We start from the raw sequence: 26,945 nt of genomic DNA, 5'->3' as shown, positions 1-26,945 counted from the left end.
TTACTTTACATAATTACGGAAAACAAAACACTGGCCAAATGTTCTCGGCCATAGACAGCCAGGCAGACTGCAGGCTTTTGTCAATGTGCCTCGAAGTCATTCAAGTCCATTTGTAGCCATTTATTAGGTCATATGCAGAAAATTAATCTGTATTAGATTACTGGTATTCACAATCTATTTAAATCATGTGCGCAATCCGGACGTAACAGCGCAAGTCAATCGTGGGTCAATATCCAAAGCAAGTAGAGTTTTAAAATCCTTCGACATTATTTCACTTTTAGGTTACTTCTACTTAACTAAACGTTTTTGTGCCACTGGATTTATCAAGACATCTGACATCAATGACAGATTTGACAAAATACTGTGAAGTACAATGAATTGTTAAAAATTCCACCTTTTTATGCTTCAAACTATTACAAAAAAAGTATTGTTTGGCTCCCTTGCGGCATTTCAGTTAATTATGAGTTGTAAGCACTTTGGCCAAAGACTTATTTCCATTCTAAACTTCTCAGACAGTTTTATTCAAACAGTTTGAAGCCGGAGAAGCTCAAATTGCAGACAAAAGGGCCAACTCCATTTTACAGTGTTAAAAATAAATAAACTTTGTAAAAGTGTGTATTGTTGTTTTACATTTTTTGTCATTATAAATGCAAATGTGGTTTGTTCAAATATTTCCTTCAGGATTTGGTTAAAATCAAGAACAGAACAAAAGAAAGTGATGATTGGATTCCCCATAACTGGGTGGTGGGTTAAATTGTCATCAATGTGATAAGAGTTGTAGTATTAATACAAAACCTCTTTCTATTTCATGTTGGCTGCTTTCACAATGTTGTGGATCCCACTTGTCGTGTAGAGCTCGCTTAAGAGACGACTGACACTTTTCTTTTCTTTTTTTTTCAGGTTCGAGGATTATGCAATCTGAAACAACAAACACTTTAATTTAATAATAAAAAAATCTTGCTGTATTTTAAAGTCTAGTCGCAAGTGGGCTGATGTTTCTTGATTTGGTCACAGACCAACATCTCTAACAGACATAGCCAGTGAGTTCTTAGTGCAGGACTAATCCCTGCAACCCCCCATCTATTCCCTGGCAGTGCATTATTAATGGGCAGTGTGGTGCCGGGTGAATACAGGGGCCTCTCCACACTAATGCGTTCATTCCTCATTGTTAGATGTCTGGTGAGGAGAACACAAACACATGCTGCCTTCTTAAAGCATCATACCGACAGATGCACATGCAAACACATTTGCCTGCAAAACAAAGGTGTTCCATCCCTGCAGAATATACTCTTGCGGGAAATTAGTATCTGTTTGCTATTCAATGTTGAAGTTAGAATCCTCTGCACATCCTCTGATAAGGTCACAACCGTAAATTGAATGCAGGCTATTGAGTCGCACACCCACGCTGTCAATCAGCCTTTCCTAATTGGATCAAAGATTACTTGTGGCAGCTGTATAAAACATCAAACGAGTAATTAAATGAAATAATGAGAAAATAAACCTTAATGTTGCCAAATGGGAACGCAGGCGAGCTGAGGAATGTGATTTCGCTGTGCTCTCGGAAATTATCTCTCTCCGGCTCGGGCTAATTGCTGGAGGATGTCCTCTTAACTGAGTGTGAAAAGCTGTGTCTAATTACGGCAACATTAATCAGGCATTAGCATGTTATCACAAGGTTAACTTATCAGGAGGGGCCCAGAAGCAGCTGGAGATGCAATTTACCCATGCTGCACTGGGCCAACTGAGCCACAAGGGGTAGTGCTTGTTCTTCCAGTGAATCATCACTCAGCCCCCTGGAAGCCCAGAGCGGAAACCAAAGGCGACCATGTTGGATCGCAATGTGGGGGCGTTGAGGTTTGGAGATTCCTCAGTGCTGATTTGTAATGTCCCCAATCAATATCGGCTATTTCCTGCTAATTGTGGCGCTTGAAAAGAACATTTATCCTCGGGGGATTCAAAATGTTTGCCCATAATTTGTCCACATCTTACTTTGCGCGGACACACCAGATGAGAGATCTTTACTAGGCACTAGGAGGAATTACATGGACTGAATTAATTTGCTAAATCAATGTCAAGCAATTGTGTGCTTGGTGGAGCTGTTAAGTCCAAATCAAATGAAGACTGACTGGATAGCGGTTGCATCCTAATTTAAACCACGGTACAGATAAAACATTAACAATCACTGATTGTCAATAAATGCAACCTATTTGCCACATCCGTCACAAGAAGCACATGTATTCAATTGTGCATTGACCAAATGTACTTTGGTTTCAGCCTGTTTTTGTAACGTATCAACAAAAATAGACTAGATGAAATGAGAAGTGTATGCGCAATCGTGAACCATCGCATGCCAAATGACCTTCATGTGTGTAGATTAAAGGTCATTTTCTGGCAGCAGTTTGGTCCTGTGCACCGACTTCATCACCAGCGGCTCCGGAGCAGTCTCATCAGGATTCCAGCAGGGCAGAGAAACCGTACCTCCAGCAGCTCTGCCAAAGGCGTTCATTTGTCAGAGAGGCATGGAGATCACAGGCCGACAAATCTCCCACGTCTCCCCGACCGTCAGGCTCTTACCCTGCGTATCAAAGACAAAAGAACAGAGCCGGGGAGCAAGAGAGCAGAGCAGCCGTTCTATGTGGAGATGGTCGGCTGTTTAAACCCCCCCCCTCCGAGCGCGTCCTTTGAAAACGCCTGTTAGCCTGGGTGAGAGAGATTACAAGCAAATAAAATTACATTCATTGTGATATTTGATTTCATAATAATAATTACACCACGCTCAGACTTTTCATTTAAAAACTATTCGCCGACAACAAAGAATCAGAGATGGGAAGGAGCAGGTTGCGCGTCGAGTGAGCGAGTGCACATTATCAGGCCTGTTTCACTACAAGTAACAATAATGTGAGAAGAATAGAGGCGCTAATAAGAATTTAATCAGGTGAAAGAATAATGATATGGAACTCAGGGCTTTGTTTTCAGCTGTCAGTCTTTTGGTGCAACGCCAGGAAAGCATGTCGGGAAAGAAAGAAAGGAAATGCCTTAGGCTGCAATATGGTTTTAAGGGCTCACTTCTTACCGACCAAGACATGCGTTTTATTACCCACCAGAACTCAGCGGCAACCTGTCTGACTGTCAGGGATGCACCAAATGCACAACGGTGTGTTGCAGGGGGAATGTGGGCATATGCTGTCTGGCTTAATCCAACAAGCACAAGGGAAGAGATAAGAGACATTCTTGGGCGGCGCAGAAACGAGGCATGAGAAGGGCCAGCTTGATAGCAGTACTTGTTGTTCTGATGTGTTAAATAGCTGGCCTTCAACACCCCAATCAATCGCTGAGTGAGCCACTGTGTAGCCAAGGGTTGTGTGTGATAGCCAGATGGCTGAAGTCAATGGAGCTCTGCCTCGTCTCCTGTGTCACAAAGGGATGATCATGAATCTGGCCACAAAAGCTGGAGTAAAAAAAAAAAAACGTGGCATTTTGCAGACTGAATGTTTTCCTCGATTGTTAAGCTCAAGAAGATGTTGGCTCAGCAGATATCACTGATTGAGGCTGCGCGGCGATCAGCAGCAGAATTACTAACAAAGGATCTAAGGACATCGTTGGCCTTGGGAGGCTGCCGTGCACATCTTTGTTTTGTCTTGCACGACTGGTTCGTCAGATGTGATGTGCAGCGCTGTAGATCTCACTGTGAGTAGTGACGCCTACCGACCATTGTGGGCGCGCCACTCCTGCCATTTGACACCGGAAGCGGGAGGCGGCCAACGCGCCGATGTGCGCATACAAGAACGTCTGTGTGCTGCAAGAGAACGCTTTGAACGGGCTCCAAGACCTCCAGAGGCCTGTGCAGACTAATCTGCAAACAATTCGCACTGCAAGCCCCATTGCAAGTAGAAGAACAAGCCCCTTAAGCTGTGACATTAACGAACACAGTGAGATAAGATGGGGTTTGTTATCTTGGTGCATGAAGCTCCTGCCTAGATTGGAGATAAGCCCCTTTCAAAGCACGTTTGCTGCCAGACAAATCTCCGAAGAAGCAAAAGGAGGGCGGGCAGAACGAGGCCCGGAATGCTGAGAAGCCCCGTCAAAGCAAGTCTCATGAAGAATAAGATCTCCCTGCTCTTCTCCAACCTATTTTCTCACCTCCTTTGTTTTTGTTTTTGTGTTGAGAGAGAGTTATGACTTGTTGATGCAAGGCATAGCATTGTGTACCCTCCTCTGTTTAAAGAAGCAATAATAATCCAATATGAATCAGGAGAACACCTGCACACAAGGATGCTCGGGGCTGTGATAATGTATCAAACTGAGAGAAATATCATTAAATAGCAACTATTTTGATTGTTTTATATATTGTTGAGGAGGGGAACTTCCTCTGGAAGTGTTGCCACACTGACTGAGATTCTGTAAAAGATTAACATTGTATGAAAATGAAAGTCATAAATACAACATTGACATAACCTGGCTCGTGCATCTAAGCTGCATTTCCCCTTTCAATGAACAGGTTTGAGTATTATGCAATCTGAAACAACAACTTAACTCAATAAAAGAAATCTTGCCGCCGAGATTACAATTTGGATGCTTACTTCAGTGAGAGAAATAATTGAAAGAAAGTCACACATCACTGTATCATTATAAATGACTAAGCTAGTATTTTGAGACCTTTTCAGGCCCATATCACAATGAATGCTTACAAAAGTAAGCTATAAAAATCAGAAATTAGCTGTAAAATAGTCATATTGAGTTGCTTGCTTTTAAAGATTTGTTTAAGTAATCACTTTTGCTGTAATTAGTATTATTATCCTTCACTTTCCACTCGCAGTTGGTCCACAGATCACTGTCACAAGCATGCTTCTCTTGTTCAGGAGCTCTTCCTGTTTTGGATTTTTGTGGTGGAATATGATCTGACTTCAGAGAACTTTAGCATCTGTAGTAACAGGAGCGTATCCAGTACATTTAGATTAAAGAGTTTTGATACCAAAAGGTTAAGCTGGATACAGATGCTGTCCTGTAGCAAATTTAGTGCGGCGGTGGTCTTATTCCGACAAACACCAACAGTTTAATATTCAAGCTCTGTGTTTTCAGTACTTATGTTATGTGGAAGGATGTTTTATTTTGAAATGTGTTATTAATTCATAGGCTGTAAAAACATTATTTTTGTCAATTTGATAATTTCATATTGGAAAGGAAATCCTCACACACGGACGCCAATAACTAGGTGTTGCGTCTGTGCCAGCGTCAAACTGAATAAACGCTTCTGAACATGCCCACACCACCAGAGGGGATGGACTAAACCGTAATTCTCATTCCGCGGCTTGGAAGAACTTCCGCCTTCCTGGATGCCAAAGCGGCTCCGAGGCGATCCCAGCGACGAGCCAAGGAACGCTCTGCTAACTGAGCTCTGGAGAAATACGGTCACGGAGAAGATCCATATTCAAATAAACTTCACTCTTGGCCCGCACACACAAGCCATGTTGTCACCAGCTGGCAGCGCCTCTCACCGCCCCCCCTTCAAATACTGAGCCACTTTTGATTAACGTCTCTGCAGCTAATCATGTGCGTCGGCCGTGCCAAATTGGACGAGCCACGTATGGCCTCCATTTGCCTTGAAATCTCTTCTTTTTTTTAAAACTCATTTGAAGTCTCAGAGCTTCCTTTTACACCACCCAACCCTCCCTTAAGTCTTCCCTTGTCTGGTGCCCTAGCACAGAACAGAGAGGGTAGTGTGGCGGTGCGGTGCCATCCTGCAGGTCCCTGAATGAGAGGACTATCTCTGCCAGACGCACCCGGCTGCATAAATGTTATTCGTATTTTATGGTTTGTGTACATAATATGGCCAGTGTGGGAGATTGTGAGGTTCCACTAAAGGCTGGGAAAATCCTCAAACTTGAGTTAAAGTGGAAAACTTATTTTGGCTGGTGGTGACTGTTGGGAACTTCATTATTTTCCATCTCTCCCTTAATTCTCCTCCACTCCTCCCCGCTCGACATGCTCTCTGAGGCTCCAGTGTTCGTAATTTACAGTACGTGCATCTCTCCATTGGCTCCTTTCCTCCTACAGGCATATTGCCGGCGGTGGCGTGAGACAGACGGAATATTTGTCATCTGACCAGAGGTGCAAGGACATTAGACAGCACTTTGTCACCAGGGTTTGGAATTCACACCATTTGGCTGTTTCCAAGTCAGCTCCTTAACCGCTGACCGGCCTGGTTTCTGTCAGCTGTCGCTCTGTTGACATTGAGGGCTAAAAAAAGACGTGCAACGTGGAATGATGCACGCCACTGGCCTTTTTAGGTGCTCAAAACAACATGGAGTCCACAAAGAGAGTTGCGACAGGGACCCACAGCCAAAGCCCTTGACTCGGTGCTTACTCCCCCCCCCAGTCCACGGTTCAGACTCAGTTTAGTGGTTTAGAATGGCTCTCGTCAGGGTTTTCTAACCCCCGCAGAGTGATGGGCTTGAACTCTGAGCAGAGCCTCTGTCTCCCAAATCACCAGGCCCAGAGGAGGCCGGAGCAATCCAAATGTGATCGTGGCGGGGGCCTCCCGTCTCATTACCAATCTCCATTTCAAAACAGCCTTCAAATGGGAACTAATGCATTAGCGCTCGCTGGGGGGAAAGTCTAGGGAGCCACTACATAGTGGCTCAAAAACGCTTTCAAAGATGTTTTATCAGAGCGAAGGGAGAAATGGGGCTTGGGCTAAACCATTCATTTGTTGCCCATCTTATTAGCTTGGCACTGTGTTATTAGCTGCCATTGTGCTCTATAAAAGCCCCTCAAGGCCTGTTCCACTGTTCGCTGAATCTGGGGTGAGCTCTGTGCCAAGCACTTTCTGGAGGTATTTGAAACCATGAAAATTCAATCCTAAACCGTCAGCATTGAGGTTTTTTACAGATAAATGAAGAGGATTAGTGGAACAATAAAATGTCTTACCTCAGATACCACCGTATCCTATTAATTGGGATTATAGTGGAGAAATGTGTAGAAAATCACAGTATGACATTGACATGCGGCTATGTGAAGCCCTGCCGTAGTAACAATGTGCCATTTAACAGGGAAACATGTTCAAAAGTTTACCCCAGTAAAAATAGAAAATCATATACAAGGCTTGCAAGAAAAGAAGAAAAAAAGACTGGACATGTGAAGAATGGCTTTGGAAAAGAGCTGACAATTGCAGAAACGGTAATAACCTACCTTGGGTTAGATATGCTAGGTAATGTGTCAATTGATTCCCATCCGATGATGGACTGTGTGTTGAAATAAATTGACCTTGCCAGACGATGAGTGAAATTGATGGAGCTTTTCATCTCCGGGGCGCCGTTCCACACTCAGCCGTAAAATGGATGGAGCCCAGGACGGAGTGATCGAGTCGAGGGAAAATGTAAGGTGTGTGTTTTTGTTCTTCCAAAGCTTGCTTGGTAAATAATAGTTACAGGAAAAATCACTATGCTGTAACAAGTACAGGGGTTAAGTACCTGCTGTTGACTAGATGATTAGGACAAAGAGCACATAGCGCTAAAGTGAAGCCGGCCGCGGACGGATGCTAGCCGTCACAGGAATATGTGGCTCAATTACCAGGAGCCTAAATTGAAAGTGATAGTGATTCAAGTCTTCCCAATACGCCAGCCTCATTCTGGCAAACAGTCTTTTCAAGGAGGCCTTTAAAAAAAAAATAGAAGAGGACAAACCGCCGGAGTGTGTGAGACACAGGAGCGCCATTGATTTTCAATAACATCCCCTAATGACCCGGCCACGGTCTGATCCACGCTGTCATTATGGGCTGATGCCATGGGACAGGACCGGCGTGTCTCACGGCACACAGCGACGAGATGAGTAGTCGAGGCATTATCAGGATGAATTGTCCGTCTCTGGACAGGCGAGCGAGCGCGGCCGAGGCCTCGTCAATAACGGGACGGGGCGCCTCGCGGCCCCCCGCGCGACACGCTGCGGAGCGCCTTCCGGCCTCATTGGAAAAGCAGATGAGTGGTGTGCATGAGGAGGAGGGGGCGTACGAGGACCCCACTCCGCCCCCCCCCCCACCATCTGATAGCCGGCCTCCCAGGCATTGCTCCTCTTAATGAGTCCGGACCGCGCGTCAATATGCGGCCGGGCTGCCAGTCGATGCCGGTTACCTGCAACACAAACACTCAAAACCTGCTTTTATACAAAATCAATGTCCTATTAGTCCCTCCATGTATTGCCTTGGCCCAATCTCATCGATCCCCTCCGAGGAGCACAGCAGCCCATGTGTGACAGATTACGGTCAAATGATCTCATGGCGTCGGCTACTCCGCCGGCAGAGACTGTTGCCTTTATGATTACGCATTGATAGCTTGAAATCAGATGAGCGAATACTCTAAATGCTGAAAACAGGAGGCACAAGCATTTATTGGCAAAACTATCAACCTAACATAAACATTCCACTCAGTAGGTTTGGCTTACAGACAGATTCAGTACTTTAAGTCAGCACCGACAATGGGTGCCACGATGAAAGACGAGCTACAAATGTATGACATTAGGTCCAAACTTTATTCCGTACATTTTAAACCAAGAATGTTCATTTTCATTTTTTTGCACGCCTAAAACTCTACTTGTTTTGTATACAAGAGTCTAAGAAAAACAACTGCACAACACCACAAGGTTGACAGAGAATGTCCTTTTGCCGCCCACTAAAAAGTGTCCTTCTTTTCTGTCTGGGGCTGGTCCAGTTTTTGACTTGGAAGTCTCAATAATTCCATCATTTTTTTTTTTTTTATAAACAAGTGTTAATCCAAGTATCTTTCAGTATCACCAGTACTGTCTGCTCCCTCCGGATGATTTCTTCATTAGGGTGCTGTGTGCTGCTTTGCATAGATTGCAGATGATCCTTCTAGGCCCCCCTACAACACCCTCTCATCGTACTTCTCATCCATTGGCCAGGCATGTCTGTTGCCATGATATTCAACAGGGAGGTTTTTCCCCAAGTTTCATTTGATTTTGTTTTTCTAGAAATGGTTAAAAAGACTAATAAATTTACACAGTAATTTCGCAGCAAAGAAATATCAACAGGTTATTTACATGAGTTTTCTTTACAGAGACTGAACAAAGACCTCATAATATATATTTATCTGCATATCTCAAAGGCAAAACAAATCTGTAATGTAACATTGTACATTGTCACCATTGAGGATATCCTGGTACCATGAGGTTAAATTACTGAAGGAGGAAACCAAATCCAGTCTTAACGGTGGGTCATAATGGATATGTCTCACAATCAACTGGGATAAATATTGTAAAAGGCATGACTAATCCACAAAATACATAAAATTCATAGAAATGATATCTATACATGGAACAAGGATAAGAAATGTACAAACTCATTTCAGGACCTTTCTTTTACACGGAGCTGAAAAAAAGGTATTTGATTAATATATTAATAATTATCAAATATTTAAGTCGGATATAAACATACACGTATTTATGTTCTCCTGACCGACGATTATTCAACCTCCACTCCACTAAAAATAAAGTCATGGCATGTGCTTAATCAGCCTTACATACCTTTAATTTGTACAATCATACCCTTTCCCTTAGGAAGTTTTGCTCTCATCTGGTTATAAGAGCAGTGCATTTTGTTCACAAAAAGGTTTCGGATCTGGAGAGTGGGGGACCGAGTGCATCCGGTAAGAAGCTACCGGGCCTCAACCTCTTTGGGGTTGCGAGACGGGGAGTAGTCCCGTGGGTCCTGGGTGGTGAGGGGGGTAGTCCTCCTTGGGGAGGCTGGCCTGGCACTGCCGGCTGGCACAAGGGGCGGGGGGGCGCTGAGTGCAGCCGTCGGGGGGGTTCTGTTCAGAGGGCCGTTGTGTCCCGTGGAGGGGCTCAGTCTAGGGTAGTGCATGCCGCCCAAGTGGGGCATAAAGGGGGGCATGTGGGGTAGATGGCCCTCCATGGGGGACTGGTGCAGCTGATGGAGGCGTGCTCGGTCCAGCTCCTCCCTCAGGTGGAGGCGCTCCCGCTCCTCCGCCTGCTGCCTCATCCTCTCGTGTTCCCTGCGCACCTCCAACAGGTGCTCGTGGTGAGAGTAGTCGTGCGCCTCCCTCTCGCGGTAGGCCCGTTCCTGTTCGTACACGCTGGGGAAGCGGTGTCCCTGCTCGGCCCGGAGCTGGAAGTCCATGCGCCGCTGCAGGTCCAGGCTGCGGTAGGCCTCTCTGAGCGGGTCCCAAGGGAAGGCCTGGTGGGGCAGGCGCTCCCTCCCCGCCAGAGGGCTCACTCCCATGAAGGGAGCCATGCGCGCCCGGTCCAGCACGTTGAGGCTTCCCATCTGGGGCATGGCACTCATTGAGAGGGGCAGAGAATGTGCCATGGGGACGCCGTGCATGCCGGGTGCTGGGATGTCATTGCCACGCGGCGAGTGAAGAGGGTGCTGGTGGGACAAAGGCGGGTGGTGGTGGTGCGGGTTGATAGGCTGGCTGATTTGAGCAGAGAGGACTTGGGACGGTGGGGGGGGCGCGGGCTCTGAACTCACCACCATGACCTCCTGCTCCTCCTTCCTCTCCTCCTTAATCTTCATGTCGTTTTTCACCTTATGGAGGAGCTCCGCGGGTGGGGGCTCTTTCCTCTCGCTGTCCTTGAGGGTGGGCGGGGGCCCGCTCGCCATTTTCATACCCTGCTCATTGATCACCGCCTTGGAGTATGGGGAGGGAGAACGTTGAGAGGGTTTGATGGAGTCTTCTGAGGATCTCCTCTCGAGCATCTCCTTGGCAGGCGAGCGGCTCTCCTTCACCTTCACGTCGCCCAGCGTGGAGGACTCCCTGTGGCGCTCCAGCAGCTCCTTCTCCGCCTCGCGGACCCGATCTACACTGCCACTGTGATGTCGCCCCGAATCGCAGGAGTTCTGGCTGTTTGAGCGAATCAGGCTGCTGATCTGGTAGCTGACTGGCGCCGATGCCGGCGATGAGCGGTTGGAGTGACGATTGCGATCCACAGAATCCCTGCAATGACATAACATAACGGTTTGGTTAGTTCCTTTTTGAAAACAAGCAAAGTGAGGTCTAAGGTCAAAGGTTACAATTTGATCACAGAATTATAGGATTTATTGCAGAATATATATTTCTTATTATCCTTTTTTTAATTTTATAAATACCTAAAAAGTACATAACGAAACCACAACCAGCACCTCCCCCCGCCCTCACCTGTCTTTATCCTTCTCCTCCTTCCCGATGGATGAGTCTCTTTTCTCTTTCTCTCGCTCCCTTTCTCTCTCTCGCTCTCTCTCGTGGCTGTTGGCCGAGCTGCTTCGCTCGGTGTCGGCGGTTTTGGGCCACTGCGGCGGGGTGGGGAAAGATGGCGGGGTGCGTCGAAGTCTGTTCCAGGTGTCGTGGTGGGGGCTGCCAAACGTGGGCAGTCCTCCTGGTCCCTCCTTGGTGCCAAACATGTTGTTGGACCCTGGAGAGAAGGGGGAGACAGACGTGGGACTCACTGTAAGTTAATTGGGCACAAAAAAGCTTCTTGAGGACACATACGACGAGAAAGACTCGACAACAAAAGCTGCTTTTGTCTTTGTCTCTGAAGGTTCTCTCACTGCAGCTGTTTGAAAAAGGTAGAGGTTAATGGCTCCCCCCGACAAAGAAAAGAAAACTCTACTCATTTGCTTTCGGACTAAAGGGCTTCTCGCCCCCTCCTTCCTTGAACTGGATGAACAGGGGAGACTCACTTGCCCTCTGGAGTTGAGGGCTGTGAAAAGCCGAGGGAGACCTCAGCATTCCACAGCGTGTCTATTCCAATCACATCCATTTTCACAACAGGGTGACCAATTTGGCACACAAAAGTAGGAGAGATAAAGAGAAAGAGAGAAAGGCACGGAGAGAATGATGCAAGGGAAAAGAGAAAGCCCCCCATGGTGGCGCAGAAGGGGCTTGTCAAATAATTAATAGATGAATTGCCACCAAACAGCGGAGCTGGGAGGGCCTGTTGGCTGCAGCACAGCCAGATTAAAGCCAGACTGTTGGCGACATGGTTGGTTGATGAAGTGGAGGAGGATGGCAGCGGCGTGTTGCGCTGCCTCGTCGGGCCTCCCTGTGCTAGACCTCTTTTGACACAAAAACTACGGCTGAGAGTTTTGATTTGTTTTGTTTCCCTCCCCTCCTGGCTCTCCCTGTGGTCTAACGCTGTCCTGCTCTGTTCTCTTACTGGCCATGGGGGCCAGGTTGAAAGGGGGAGTCGGTGGAGGAGGCGAGGGGGCCAGCGCTTACCAAGCGAAGGGTTGCCTAATCCTCCGAAGGCACTGCTTGAAAGGTTGCCGAGGCCGCCATAGGAACTGGAGCGACTGAAAGGATCTGTAAAATGCCAAACAGGGATTAGCAAAAGGGGGGTTGGCTGGCGGTGCTCACCCCCAACACCCACCCGTTCCACTCGGCTTTTCTCTTACAAGCGAGCTCTGTTTTTGTTAGCGCTGCCACCCTAGCTCTCTGCCTGGTAATCCTGCAGTAGCCAGGTCGCCTGGATGCTGGATTCACTGCCACTAACCGGAGTGGAGTGGCCCTGGCCCCGCTCGGGCTATTGCAAGAGCATTGCTGGATGGGGAAATTCATTTGGAGTTGTTGGAGCTGCGCTGAAAATAGACAGTAGCGCTCGGAAAAGGGGAATTAGAAGCTGTGAGGAAATCGGCTAGACAGACCACACTGATTTAAATGGGGGATCGGCGTGTGATGGGCTCAGCCCACGCAGACTAGAGCCTCACACTTTTATCGGAACAAGACAAACAGTTACCCTGACAAGTTAGTGGACAACATTCATCAACTGATGATTTGCAGGCCCCATTTTAATTCACCAAAAATCCATCAGGAAATGCAGGACTTATCCAAAGATTAGGGTTTAAGGATTTTCAGCTCTGGGGCTTGTTAATATATTAGAAAAGAAAACAATGAAGAAATCTCCTCGGCTTCACAAATGAATTCCCTGGTCAGGAAAATGCTGTTTTCTAAATCTTCCTCTTCAGAGCACCATGTATTCATAAGCACAAAATGGAACAACTGGAGGGCTTATTCCATGACAGCCACTTGCCACTCTGAACCACAACCAGTTAGAATGGTGGAAAATAAATGATGCAAGAAAAATCTTTCGATACACAAATAAATCTAAAACATAACATAACTACCTTCCATTACTTTTGTTATTAATCTTTTCTATATTTTTCTTCTAAAATGTTCAGTATGTGCAGTAATGCATAAACTGGAGTCAAATGCTGTGTATGCGTAAGCACGCATGATTCAGATTCACTAATCCAGCATCTAGAAAATAGTGTATATGCTGATTGCTCCTCATATATTTTGGATAATGGAATTTAATATGAGGCTGGTTAAGACTTTTTAATGAAACCTGTCTGGTTATTTGACAGCTTCTCTTCCAATTACCATGAAACTCGAGTTGGCTCAAGAACTGCCGCAACTGACTGACTCCTGATGCCAATCAGGCACCATATCAACCCTAATATGAATTTAAGATTACATTACAAATATCTAGTCATCAAATGGCAACCTGATGGCTTGTAATGTGTTTAAAATATGTGTGGAAAAAAAGGACAGGGAGAGTGGGCGAGGGACAGAGAGAAGTGGGAACTAAGTGTATAAAAAGAGTATAACATGGGTTTACTTACACTTACCTGCCAAATGGCTAGGAGGCAGGAAGCCGCTGGGATGGGGGACGTGGCCATACGGAGACGGAGCAGGGTGACCGGAGCCTATCGGAGCGCAGGGAATACCACAGTGTCATCATCATCCAATCAAACAAATCGCCACGCAGAGGCAAACCAAAATTATAATCCAGCAGTGAACACAATTCAGACCCCTATTTAGCCAAGATTAAAAATGTAAATGTGAATCAACATTAAAAATGGCTGCAACAGCATCACTGAGTTGTTGAACATACACGTAAGCTAGATCGTCGGTTGGGTGGCTGAGTAATGCCACTGAGCAAATTAGCCCTCGACATTACACTTTTATGGCAGCTGTTGCGCGTGTGAGTCTCTGGTTGCTTATTGAAGTCAGTTTCTGACAAGCTGGCCTCTTTCACTAAACACGGTTACCACCACTCATATTCTATGAATTGTTAATGAAAGAACCAATTACAGCAGTGCCTCTGACACACCGCTGCATAATTACCAGTCAAAGGCCGTTCGCCTCTCTGTTGCCCTCCAACGCAGAGAAAATCAGTCAATTACCTAACTGAGAGTCATCCATATTCATGCTCATTTCTGACTCCCTTCACTGGCAAAACATTTGCAACAAAGGACCTTTAATTAAGAGCATTACACGAGATCCGCAAAAATAAACAATGCCTTTTCATTACAGTGGTGGAACAAGAAGGGAATAATTGATAAGTGCGGTTATAAATTCTAGATAAATACAAAAATGTTGAAAATAGGATAATAACAGTGTTTTGACAAATTTGTCTTTTAAGATGGACTGCAGCCATTTGCTATGGTCAATCGGACACGCTACTAACCTGTGGAGGAGAACATGGGTCTTGCTAGGTCATGAGTGTACGGAAACCCCGGGAAGACTCCTGGAGCTTGGGGTCGACTGAACAGGTCCAGCTTCCCGTTCATGTCTAGTTTGTGAGGATCCAGCTGCATTTGCTGTAATCGAGAGAGGCAGAGGGAAGAAGAGGCAGACAGACAAAATAAACGAGGTTGGTAGACTACAGTAGCAAACATTTCCAACTGCAGAGTGAGTGGGATTTAGCCTCGGCTGCATTGGGGAAGGAGATCAGGGGAAGACAGATATATCAACAATGGCTCCATGTCTCCATTTCTGGCCCACTGTGTTACAACAAATATACTTAAGCTGATTAGGGACACTAAATCCTGGAAACGGGGGTTCAAAGCCCGACAAAAAGTGAGACCACTGGGCGTGAGGCATTAGCAGAGGACCTCCATGGCAAGGCCACATCATCCTCTGTCAGCCAGAGGAGTATTTCCACGTCAGCTTTTTTTTGTGCTCAAATCGTCAAAACACCAACTACATCAACTACTAATTCAGAGTGATTTAAACGTGGCGGTTGATGGTCTTTCTGTTAAGGTGGAGTGAGCCATGCACAGAGCCTTTATGGCGGCTTTGAACGTTTAATGTTTTAACTGCATTAAGAAACAGAGGAGACGCCATTTCAATTGTAATTGGTTATTAGCTTTTACAGCATTGTGTTTGTAATCTGCCCGTTCCACCCAGATGGTTGTTCTGAATCCAGTAACACAACTGTACAATTAAAGATCCAACTATGACATGAGCACTCCTATTCATTCCATTCCCAATATACTAATATATCTGGTTTTACATGACAGCAAGATTCCTGAAAGACATCGTTATCCATCTCACGCACCTTCATTTTCTGCTGGTGGTGGTAGATCTGCCATGCGATCTGGACATGCACTGCACACCACTTGCCAGGTTTCTAAAAATTTTGAGAGAAACTGAGGTTAGCCTGCTGGCTTTGCTACAGGGAGCTAAAAATCGATTCTGGCATTGAGATTTTCTGGCCAAACTACAAAGTGGGAACTCCTCGGAATGTTCAACCAGGCAATGGATTAAGAAACTCGAACCCTGACTTTAGCTCAATTGAGACCGTAAAGCTATCCTTAAATGAAGCCAATACCCCGATTTATCTCGATCAGGGGTTGTTGAATAATTTGCAGTTTTAGACTTTGTGGCCTGGCCAGAGAGATGAAACATTTTACAAAAAACATGGACAGGGCGACCACTTACCCTAACAGATGTCCTGTATGGATCTGTTATCTGTATGGACAAACCAACTATCAATATCATCAAACAACATGGATGAATAACCAAAATGTGTAATTCAGCTGCCGGACAAATTGCTGCGTTTAGACACTCGATTCACACTTTTCATTCACTCTTTCAAGCACCCTGAACGAATGCATTCACATTTCTCTATGTGTGGCTTTCATCACGGGACACAGAGGAGGAGCAGACTGGTTCAGGATGCTACGGGCCTGATGCTTACCCGTGGATCCTTCTGTAGGAGTGTGTGAGGTACTCCTCCAGGACGTCCCGCAACGTCAATGGAATTAGATGCCTGACGGTGTGAGAGAGAGAGACACAGGGGGAACATGGTGATCAACTGTCATTCATTGCAAGCCTATGTATTGTGTTTTTTGTATGTCATCTTTTCATCTAATTATTGTCCTGTCTCATCTGGACCTTGATTCAGAAATAAAGTTTGATGGATTGATTGAACCAGATCAACTTCATTTGAAACATTTATAGATCAGGGCATGAAAAACTGTTTTACTGTACTGTATTTTTAGCCTCACAAAATTATTCTCAAAATTACTATATGAGGTTATAATACTTTTATTAGGAGAATCTTCAGCATTGAAATGAAAACTAAATTTGGCATAATAAATAAGAGTAACTATTTAAATCATAGGGTTCACTTCCACTATCTAAAGTTCCTCTCTTGAATCTAGACAGAGATGACAATTGCCTGACGTCCTGGCCATGGAAACGTGGAAAGCTCCGTTTTAAAACCAGCGGAGGTTCCTCTAGTCATTGATAATAGCATCCCTCCTCACATTATGTCGTCCTCCAGCAGTGAGGCTCGGAAATGTCATGATGGCCCACTAATCCTCGATGACTGCTACTGCTGACGTCAGCAGATAAAACTTTGATGAAGCTGCCGACACGGAGCCATGCCAGAGTCACACATCCCTGATCTCTCCAATCTCCTCTCTAAGTGCCCAGATCAGCTTCATTAATCCATTCCTACATCAGGGAGAGGAAGATCCTGCAGGGTGACCTGGGTCACCAAATCCCACAGACAAGCATACCCCCCCCCCCCCCAAAAAAAAAGGCTCCTCTCCAAGAATACTTAGCAGGGGATTTGGACTGTTTTCTTGACCCATCTGGAGGGGCCTTCAACAAAAGGGCCCCCATGAAAGAACCCCCTGGGAACACGGCCAGCGGATAAGGGCCAGCTTTGATTGGTGGCTTACACCGGGTCACAGCCGCTGGGCATCTGCAAGACAAGCTCACACCCTCCCACTTACTCCTCTCCCTCCCATCCCCACCACCCATGAGTCTTCCTCCCTTTGCTCTCCTAAACAGACACACGTAATGCCTTTCTCCTCTTCAGCACGGCCTGCCACAGTTTGCACAGTTCTGACACCAGTTCAGGTCCAGTAAAGACAGTATTATGGATGGATTTGAATAGGATGGGGTGAGGGTTACTAAATATCTTCAGTGTAAAAAGGTTTCCGGCTTTTCTCAGAAGACAGCCCAGACTTCTTTACTTGATATTTCATCTATGGATATACCCTTCAACGATATCTCATTTATGACGTATTCACATATTCAGTTTTGTCATCCAAGCACAAACTACAGCACCGTGTTTCCACTTATTAAATGAGTTGCTTAAGTGATTCTGAGTGGTTCTAACCTTTCTGACCCACGTTAGTTACCATTTACATATAGGACATTTTGTTTTTTGAATCTGACAAAAGGTGACTAAACCCGCATCTCATTTTATGCATGTCAACAGAGCATGCTTATCATTTCAAACAAGTGTTACAATTGTGTACAAGCTTCCTTATACGATTCCTTAAATGATCTGTTTGTTAGATCGTTTGGGGTGTGGGGCTGACCTTGGGCTGGAAGGCTCCTTGCAGCGAGCTGAAGGGTCCTGAGTGTGGGAGCAGCGGGGGCATGCCTGGCATGGCGGGGGGGTAGGATGGGAAGAACTAGGGAGAAAGGAGGAGGGTCGGAGATACAAAAAGACACAAAACAAAATCATACAATCGTATGGGACTCAAGCACAAGACCACAGCAACAACCCATGCTCTATGGCTCCATTGAACGGCAATATAAAACTCACGTTTGAATGTCTGATGAAGGGATTGTCCAGTTTGGGGGCGTATTTGTCGAACTGAAAATGAAAGAGAAAAGAATTAGGACAGACAATGATATATTTTACCAAAATCCATCACATAAAAGCCTTGATAACAACATATTATTTTGCACAACAAAAACCAAACCAATTCAGAATAATAAGCCCTGGAGTAAAGCAGCTGGCTTGCCCTGTTCATGGGTTTACTAAACGGTCAGATAGGCAGTTCAATTACTAACAATATGACCACTTTAGCAGAGAGCCAACAAGAAGGCATTCTGCATGATTTTCCAATTGAGCATAAAGAGGTTTGGTGCTGAGGCCCCGCTCGGAGAATCAGAGCATTTTAAAACCAGACTAGTGGTTTCCATTTATTGGAAAATTTGTAGGATTTCTTTTTTGTTATTGCAGCCGATATGGATGGGGGAGGAGTGTTTAGAGACATACAGCTTGTTCGGGGGACTAAAAAAAACAGACATCAAAAAACAAAACAAAAAACAGACCTAAGCCTAAAATCATGGAACGCCTGTTGTTTGACTTGCTATGATTCAAACTGAACCGAGATGATGACTTTTGCGATGGGAAACATATTAGGAGAGATCAGCCTGAAAGTGATACCGCCTCGACGCGCTGCATTGACCTGAGGTCAACAGCATGATCTCAGTTGGAATGTTGTAGTATTTAAAGAAAAAAAAAATTCTGATCATGTACTGAACCCACGGGAATCCAGTGAGTAAGCTGAGAAGCGGGGCATGAGGGAGGGAGGGAGGGGGAGAACGGAGAACGTTGCCCAATGTATGAATGGGGGACTTTATATGTCTGTTCGTAAGCCAATACTGGCTCTCTATTTCGAAACAGCCTAATTACAACTGACAGTAACTTATTCCTTTTCCGCAAATACACAAACCATTTGCAGGTACTTTTTGGAGTGTTTTCATAAGGCTCTCTTGGCAGGCGCATATGTTTTGGGTTTACATTAACCAGGAGAATGAGTGCGTATGAATCAGTGTTTCTGTGAGTGTGTGTGTGGGTGGTTAAGAGGAAAGCGGCTGCCGGGTCGGCTCAGCGGCTGGAGGAGAAAAGGGGCCCTCTGGTGAAGCAGGGGCCGTTTCACATCTGCACACAAAATGGCTGCAGCGACGGCAATGGTGTTGGCGGCCCTGTTCGCGGGGCGATAATGGGCCCAAATCAAAGACAGACGTCCTACTGAGAGGAAACGCAGAGCCAGCTTCCGAGCTCATTAAACAGCTCCTCTGCAGCTCCGAAGGCGCGGCCTGTTTAATGTCTGACACGGTCAGAGGGATTTGGGCCGCTTTACGATCTTGTGAAAAAAAAAAAAGTCTTGCCCTGGTGATTTATGTTGCTTGTCACAGTTTTATAGTATACAGCTTTGGCTAATTAAGGTTTAATATTTCATTCTATAACAATTAAGGATATGGCTTGTCCTAAGACATGGCAGTGGCAAGGAGACAGCGGAGGAAATACACTGACTGCTGCCATTTGGCACGCCAGCTGCTTGAGGGTGTTAAACAATAAACAAAAATAGAGGCTTCATAATTTCATTAATTACAGCCATTAGCCAAGCACCGATCCGTGGCTTAAGTGACATACAGTTTCTAAATAGCGGGAGGAAATAAAGGTACAGAGAGAGAGAGAGAGAGAGAGAGAGAGAAAATATGCCAAACTGGGCCAGACTTGGTTTGCCTTTTTCATGTAAATACATTAAAAAAAGAAACAACCACATCATCATCATCATCACTACTGCCCCTCTAAGAAAATAGCAAAGAAGAAAAACAGCATTATTACTGAGGAGAGGAATGGAGGGGGGAAGACATGGGTTAAGTAACAACACAGTTTCAACTAAAAGGAAAAAAAATACATTAATGGCTCCAATCCCATCGTAATGGCACAACGAGAGATGGGGGGGGGGGTTATGTGCTTGATAATACCAGCATTAGTGCAATGAGGTAAATCGCCTCTTTGATCTTCAAAGAGAGAACTCTATCCTGTACATAAATCCTACCAAGTAAGGAATGAACAGCAGACCCGATAACGTGCATGTGTGTCGGCTGAAGAACGGCCTAAACGTTTTTTATACTTATCTGAGACTGTGCCATAAATACCAGAGCTTTGATTTCTAATGAACAGGATGGGGGTAATCTTGCAGCGGGGCCTTAATGGGACCACAGGCTCTTAATCAGAGGTCGTGACATGATGGATTAGATCTATTAGACTAATGCCAAAAAGCTACAAATGGATGCCCCGTCTGAATCGACTGTCAGAGATTGGTGAGAATTTAAAATGATGGATGAATAGTTATAACCTTTTTCCCCCCGTGTACTAATCTGCCAGTATCTGACCCCGTGCCCCCTTCCTTCCAGACGTGATGGCCGTGAGAGCATGGAAGCAATTACAAACATGATCAAAATAGTTTTGCAATGATGTTACCCCCCTCATTCATCTACAGTGAGATAATTTGATCAACTGCCAAGGCTTGAAATTTGTCAAAGTCGTGCACACGGACAACGTGTGGCGAAGAACTTTCCTCACAAATATACAACTCTGCAGGAATGCATTCACACACACACACACATCGGGTTGGCGGCGCCTTTGTTGCTCCTTGTGGGAGAAGGCAAATGAAAATATTCAAAACGATTTAAAACATGTCCATATGCAAACATTTGAAAAGCCAGCCTGCCTGCCATGTAATAGCCCTTTTTGATCCTTGGCAAACACTGCATTGCAAAGTCTACGTCAACATTCAAATGAAGGTGATTCACTGATATTACATTTGGTGCTTTAGCAGACATGGCCACCATGAAAAGGGAAGCATTCTATGAATTGATGTACTTTGACCAACCTGAACAGCAACTAACTAGCTAGAAAATGTGCTAGTGTGTGTAGTCTGGCAGCTAGCGGGCTTCATCTGCCCAGGAATTTGTCCTTTTTAGACTAAAAAAAAAAAAGACGTGATGCTCCCAGCTTGTCATCCGCCCTCAGGCATTAGCAGAATGCAGATATCCAAAAGAAAATGCCAAATAAATCAATATCATATCTTTGGAAGAGAGGGGTTTCTACAGCTACGGGACATTCTGTAAAGGGAGGAATTGATTGAAGACGAGATTGGGAGGGGTGACAGGTGGGTGGGAGGGAAATTACGGGCTTTTTGTTTTCTTTTAAATTTTTTTACTTATCCTCACATTTCTGGCTTGGTTACGCACCATGGTGGGTGCGGTGGGCGGGGTGAGGATGGCGGCCGGGGGAAGACTGGCGGGGAAGGGCGTAAAGGTGTGCTGGTGGGTGTGTTGGTGCTGGTGCATGTGCTGGTGTTGGTGAAACTCAGCCCTCAGGAGCGAAGCGGGGGCCAGTGGTGAGGCGGACGGCCCCCGGCCCCGCTCTGAACTCTGAACCAGGAAGCGGTTGTTCAGCTCCTGCCTCAGGAGGCCATGCTCTGTAAGAAAGGAGAGCGAGGAAACCCCCCCCCAAAAAATAAATAAAATAGGGGTGGGAGTGGGGGTGGGGGAGGGAAGGGGGGGAACACAAGAAAAAAAAAAAAGAGGCACGGGCGCCCAGTGAGTCTTCACAACAAGGGTAGAAGAGAAAGAAAATAGTCACCTGGCATTCTCTGTTTCTCCAGCTCATGCTGTGAGGGTTTTCTACGTGGGGACTCATTGGTGGTGGTAAGAGAGTTGCCTGTGACAATGTGCCAATCAGAATCCCCGAATGAGGCTGGCAATACATGATTGGTTGGTTGAATGATATCAACAGGCTGGTATCTAAAGACAAGAGAGAACCAAGAGTCATCCCAGCAGAAAACACACACACACACAAACACGCGCGCTCGCCCTCTTTCAGAAAGTTGCAATGCACAGCTTGTATATTTATACTTTGTATGCAGCATGAAAAAGCTTGTTTTGGGAAAGTAGTTTCCATCAAATTTGTTGTCACATTTTGTAAACCAAATTCTTGTTGATGAGATTGGATCAGATTACTGACCATTTTTAAACTATGACATTTTCCAACAAAATAAGGCTGCACATTAAAGCATGTGACTCACTGCTTTGATTTACTTGTGCCCTTTCAAAATATTTTTAAGTGATGAGGTTATTTGAGGCATCTGTAGCCGCTGCGCTAACTTTACTGCTTTCAGAACAATAAAGGAATATACTGACTTATTCGGAATGACCTGCTGTACTTACACACAATGTTTTAGAGATTGATGTAATGTTGTAATGTTATCATCACTTGTTCACTGTGCATAGAAGATGAGAAGATGAGATTGAAGATGAGACTATTGAAACTAAAACGCAGATGAAAAATGTAACTTAACTGACATACTCTAGTTAAGTTCAGTTAAGTGACATTTTTCATAAAATCAGGAGGAAATAAACCTATTTTATTGTAACGGATATAAATATAAATAAATATATATGTTTGGATGGACGGTTTTACAGAATCAAAAGATAAATAAGTGATGTAATAAATGAACACTTACCAGATCACCCAATCATATATGAACACTTGAATAGTTATTTTTTTTAAATCAACTCATTAATGTGGGTTTAAGTGTAGTTAATATACATTGGTAGTATTGCACTATGCACAATGTAGGACCTTCTTTCTTAGAACTGTAATGTTGACACAAGTATAGATAGATATGTAGAGCTGTGCAGTGAAGTCAAGTACGACTAAACTAAACACAACCTAGAATATAAAAGCGCCACTATAGAAACGGTTACATAGCCTGCATTGTGTAGTGTGAAGGCAGTGTGTATTTAATCTCTTTTGTTTACAAAAATCTGCTTTCACACTCCTGATGAAGTAAATTAGTGCAATAAATACCACTATGTCAGCAGCGCTTTGTTATTTTGTCAACATATGTAAGCTAATTGAACTAAAACATGTATCCTAGGAGTTTGTGTGTGCCGTGAAGCTAATCATTTCTACCAACCGTGTGAGATGCGCGGCTTTACCTGGGTAGGGGTTGCCGGCAGGGTGCCCGGGCACCACTAAACTGTTGGTCGGTAAGGTCGGTGGTGGCGGCAGTGTGGCTGGGGTTGCAAACATGGCCGGATGGCGATGGGCCGGGCTCCGTAGGGAGGAATAGTGCGAGGTAGAGAGATTAGCTATGGACAGAGGCAAGGAGGGGGCGGAGGATGGGAGCCCGCTGATGTGGTGGTGAGGGGAGGGGTGCAAGTGCTGTTTGGGTAGACCCAGGGGACTGCTGCTGTGGCTAAAGATTTAATGGGAGACAAAGGCAGAAATACAATTCTCCATTTAAAGAACGATCCAGTACCAATGCAAAGTAACAACAATTTGACATTTTGAATCAAGCCCAAGCGACACGGACAACAACTCACCTGATGTCGTGGAGGCTGTTGTACTGCAGAGGGTGATGCACCTGGTGGCTGATAACTGGCCGTGCGTGGTGCTGAGGGGGCGGAAGAACACGGGCCTCCTGGTGCGAGTGGGGGTGAGGAGGGTGGGGCTGGTGGTGGGGGTGGGATGGAGCCCTCAACAAGGGAGGGGTAGGGACAAGGGGCACGGGGTGCTGCTCCCTCTTGACACTGAGAGGAGGCGGCGTGGGGAGGTACAATCTAGGGGGCTCTGGGGGGGCCGCCGCTGCAGCGGGGGCGGGGGAGCCCGTGGGCGCCGAAGCTGGGGTGGGACTGGGCACGGAAGGCGTGAAGGGCACCTCGCTGTTGCTTTGCTCCTGGCTGCGCTGGAGCCCCGACACTTTGGCTGAGCTACAAGTCTTGACCTCTGGACTGTCATTCGTTGGCACACCTGGGAAGACATGAAGAGGAAAAATGTAAAATGAACTCCAATCTGACTGGGTCAATCATGTATTGACTGGTCCAATGTGAATGTTTATTCAAAAACATGTGCATGTACTGTGTCTATACAGAGGATCAATGGTGAGTAAAAGTCTTTCCTTCCATAAGCTGTCCAAATGTCTTCTACAAAAGTTCCTCTTGTTCTCTCCTCCCTAGGTTCTATTAAGTGTTTAATCAGGTCATTTTCATGCTTGACGATAATCAGATGATCCAATTTCTTCCCGCGATCGAGTCAGTATGAATAAATCACAGCTAATTAAAGTTAAATGTCGGCCCCTATTCAAGGCTTTGCTGAGCACACAATCTGGCATGAAATAATTATGTTTCAATTGTGCTGTGAGGAGAGATCGTGGCCCTTTATCTTGGCCTTTCTACCCCCCTCTCCCTGATCTTTCAGGGGGATTTAGGAAACCACAGCAAAGCACTCTGAACTCAACCACTTTGTCCTTACCATTCATCAGGGGGCTTTTCGCCAGGCGAGCTTTTATAATCAGCATTCCACTGAACAACGACTTTTCATACTTTAGACTGTTGCAATTTAATGGTTGTAATTATACGCTATTGTAGAAGGAAAATTAAAGTGGCACAAAATACAGCATTTCGACACCTTTTACGTACAAAAAAAAAATCTCAAAGCACTTATGATTCAGAATGAAAACGAAAATGCATTATCCTCTACAAAAAAGCAGAATCGGCCACAAAGAAATTAAGTTTGAGGGGATGGTAACTAGTGCTACAACTACATTAGCTAAAATACTACCAAATCTTCTCATCAAAGACGCCAGTGAAACATCACATAGAAAATCAGAGAAGGTGTTCACACGCTGAAAGATTCAGAGGAAGAGAGAAGACAGCCTGGCGGAGATGAGGCTCTCTAAACAGCTCTAATCTACAGCCAAGAAGCAGCACTACTTCAGTCAGGAGGCTCACCAGCGCCTCGATTAATAAAACTCTGCGGGCACTCTCGACAGCTACACAAAATCAGAGGAGCCATGGGCTGCCGTCGAGCCAGCGAGAGCTCTACATGCAGCCCACTAATGGAATATCCAGCCCCTATTAACAGCCTGCTTAATCTTTCAAGGATCACCCATAAAAAGGCCCATAAAAAGGCAGGGCAGAGCTTTTATTTTTTTATATGTTGAGTACCCCCACCTTTGCTCTCTGCCTTTTATAGGAGAACTGGGGCTGGCTAAGGTGTCACGATTTTCAAATGAAATCCGGGGTCCAGGCGTATATAGACCTCCAGATTTATAGGGGGGCAGAGATTTGGATTAAACTGTCAGACTCTCGTCCCTGCAAGCGAGAGAGAACGAGTGAAGAGTGAAGGCAGAGACGGAGAGACGCGGCACAGGCAGAAAAACGGGCGGTGACGCAAATATCCAGTCTAAATGTCGCCGTTGGGTGATGTTGCCGTGGCAACCTCTTCTCTCAGACACAATGCAAAGCGAGTGATACTGAAGGAAGTCTCACCACGACCACAAGGAGAAGGGTTTCTAATACTAATGCCGGCAAGCCAGAGCCAGAGCCGTGTTATCTTAACGATGATTCTAATGGGCCCTAATGGAGGAAGGAAAGTCAGCCCGGACCAACACATGCCTCATTAAAATCACTCTGCAAGCAGAGACACAAACATCCCACAAATATACAGACAGAATTATACGTTTTCAGTGTGTTAATATTAGACACACACCACCATTACAGCCCCAACATCTTCATGTCTTAGAGGGGCAGCACAATTATTTTATTTTTTAACATTCTAGGATATCTTCCTGTGATAGTCAAATGCAGTTAGTGTGATAGACCTTAAAATGCACGTCTGGCCTCTTTAGCAGCAACCCAATTGAACAATGGCTGGTATAAGACACTGCCACTGTGAACACTTACAGATTTGCCTTCACGTCGCTTAGCGTCGGCGGCAGCCATTTTGTGTGTAACTTAATGCGCAGTGTTAACAAGATGACAGGAATGTCTCTCTGACACGTGTCACCTAAGGGCTAAACGTAGCCACAGACACTCTCCCCTCGCCGCAGAGCCGCACAACTGTCAATTGGAGTCTCAAGCATTTAAGCAAACTGCCAAGTTCTGCATTTGTTTTGATCTTCTTTTCCTCGGGCGATGAAACACACATAGCGATCCCTGCCATCACACACTGGGGGAAACAGTAGGAAAGCCACAGGCAGTCATGTGAAACAAATGGCAGGCGAGTGTTTGTACAAAAAACGTGCTGTCCTGGAGCCCGGCCCCCGCGAACCTGAGCAGATGGTGTGAGTGACTCAGGCAGGTTGGAGGGCAGCCCGGCGGTGGGGGGTGCCCACCCCCTCTCAGACTCTGCCGTTAGCTGGGTTAGTGCACCAGGGGGACGGGGGACATTCCCAGGGGGGTGTTGGCTGGTCTGCTCACCAGATGACATCTCATCCCAGTATTGATCTTTTTATAGTTGCTCCTGTGGCACTGTTTACTCAGGGGAATTGGGCCGTGCCCTTTGCACGCGTGTCTGGGTTTGCAGGGGTTTGGGGTGAGGGGCTGCCGTGGCAGCGTAGGACGCAGGGGCTGCGGGAGCAGACGGACAGCAGGCCACTGGGAATGGCTGGTCATGACTGATTTGTCCAGCGGGGACTCTGGGGTGAACGGTGTCGCCACACAGCTGTTCCTGCTTACAATATCCAGTGACCCAGTTTGTCCCAGTGGAACATCTAGGGAGCTGGCGAAGATCTGGTCCTATGTGGTCTCTATGTAGCCAGATGGCATAGCTTTGAATGGCTTGGCGTTGAGCTGGACCAGGATGGGCTGGGTGTCATCACCAAAGAGACTTCAGTGAAGGATAACAGGGATATGCCTCTTGGCCTAGTCTGTCGACACATACCATTTCTAGAACACAATGCAGAAGCCCTGAAGGGCAGCACAACATTATTCGACTCTCAAACGCTTCGAGTTGCTACAGCCCTTAAAAACATTCACTCGAGAACATTTGGTTCAACCACTTCAAATACACACCTGGCTACCTGCAAATGGCCCCAACAAATGCAACAAGAACCATAGAGGAGACTCATTCGCCCTCTGACTAAAACCCTTTACAAAGTTTGGCTGTGAATGCAAATAAGTGAGTTACATAGATGACCTGCTCACCATGCCACAAAGCCAGTACATACAACAGCTAGGGAAATAGAACCTGCATGCAAAAAGCATTTTCAGAATAAACACAAGGGTATGCAAATTCTCCCCATAGCAAGAGGGGTC

The 26,945-nt window shown here is 45.8% G+C and overlaps 1 protein-coding gene across 36 annotated transcripts in view; it reads right to left on the bottom strand.

The window, feature by feature from the left end:
• Positions 1–8,504: 8,504 nt before the first annotated feature.
• Positions 8,505–26,945, bottom strand: part of fbrsl1 (fibrosin-like 1) — a 269,377-nt gene continuing 250,936 nt past the window's right edge. For 13 of the 36 annotated variants that reach the window (XM_040194994.2, XM_040194983.2, XM_040194982.2 and 10 more), the window contains 13 exons: positions 23,232–23,658; positions 22,845–23,104; positions 21,072–21,322; positions 17,860–17,910; positions 17,630–17,725; positions 15,991–16,062; positions 15,732–15,761; positions 15,349–15,420; positions 14,476–14,608; positions 13,628–13,711; positions 12,225–12,308; positions 11,166–11,418; positions 8,505–10,964 (listed from right to left, as the gene is read on the bottom strand). In XM_040194994.2, coding sequence (XP_040050928.2) covers positions 9,665–10,964; positions 11,166–11,418; positions 12,225–12,308; positions 13,628–13,711; positions 14,476–14,608; positions 15,349–15,420; positions 15,732–15,761; positions 15,991–16,062; positions 17,630–17,725; positions 17,860–17,910; positions 21,072–21,322; positions 22,845–23,104; positions 23,232–23,658 — 3,113 coding nt within the window. In that variant the 3' untranslated portion in view covers positions 8,505–9,664. Of the gene's footprint in view, positions 10,965–11,165; positions 11,419–12,224; positions 12,309–13,627; positions 13,712–14,475; positions 14,609–15,348; positions 15,421–15,731; positions 15,762–15,990; positions 16,063–17,629; positions 17,726–17,859; positions 17,911–21,071; positions 21,323–21,486; positions 21,648–22,844; positions 23,105–23,231; positions 23,659–26,945 lie in introns of all 36 variants that reach the window. The other 23 variants (XM_040194987.2, XM_078087531.1, XM_040194996.2 and 20 more) reach the window with 15 other exon arrangements.

The sequence above is a fragment of the Gasterosteus aculeatus genome, chromosome 13 (genome assembly GCF_964276395.1).
Source record: "Gasterosteus aculeatus chromosome 13, fGasAcu3.hap1.1, whole genome shotgun sequence".
NCBI classification, from domain to species: Eukaryota; Metazoa; Chordata; class Actinopteri; order Perciformes; family Gasterosteidae; genus Gasterosteus; species Gasterosteus aculeatus.
Note: the sequence above shows the minus strand (reverse complement) of the source record. Positions and strands in the feature narration are given on the sequence as shown.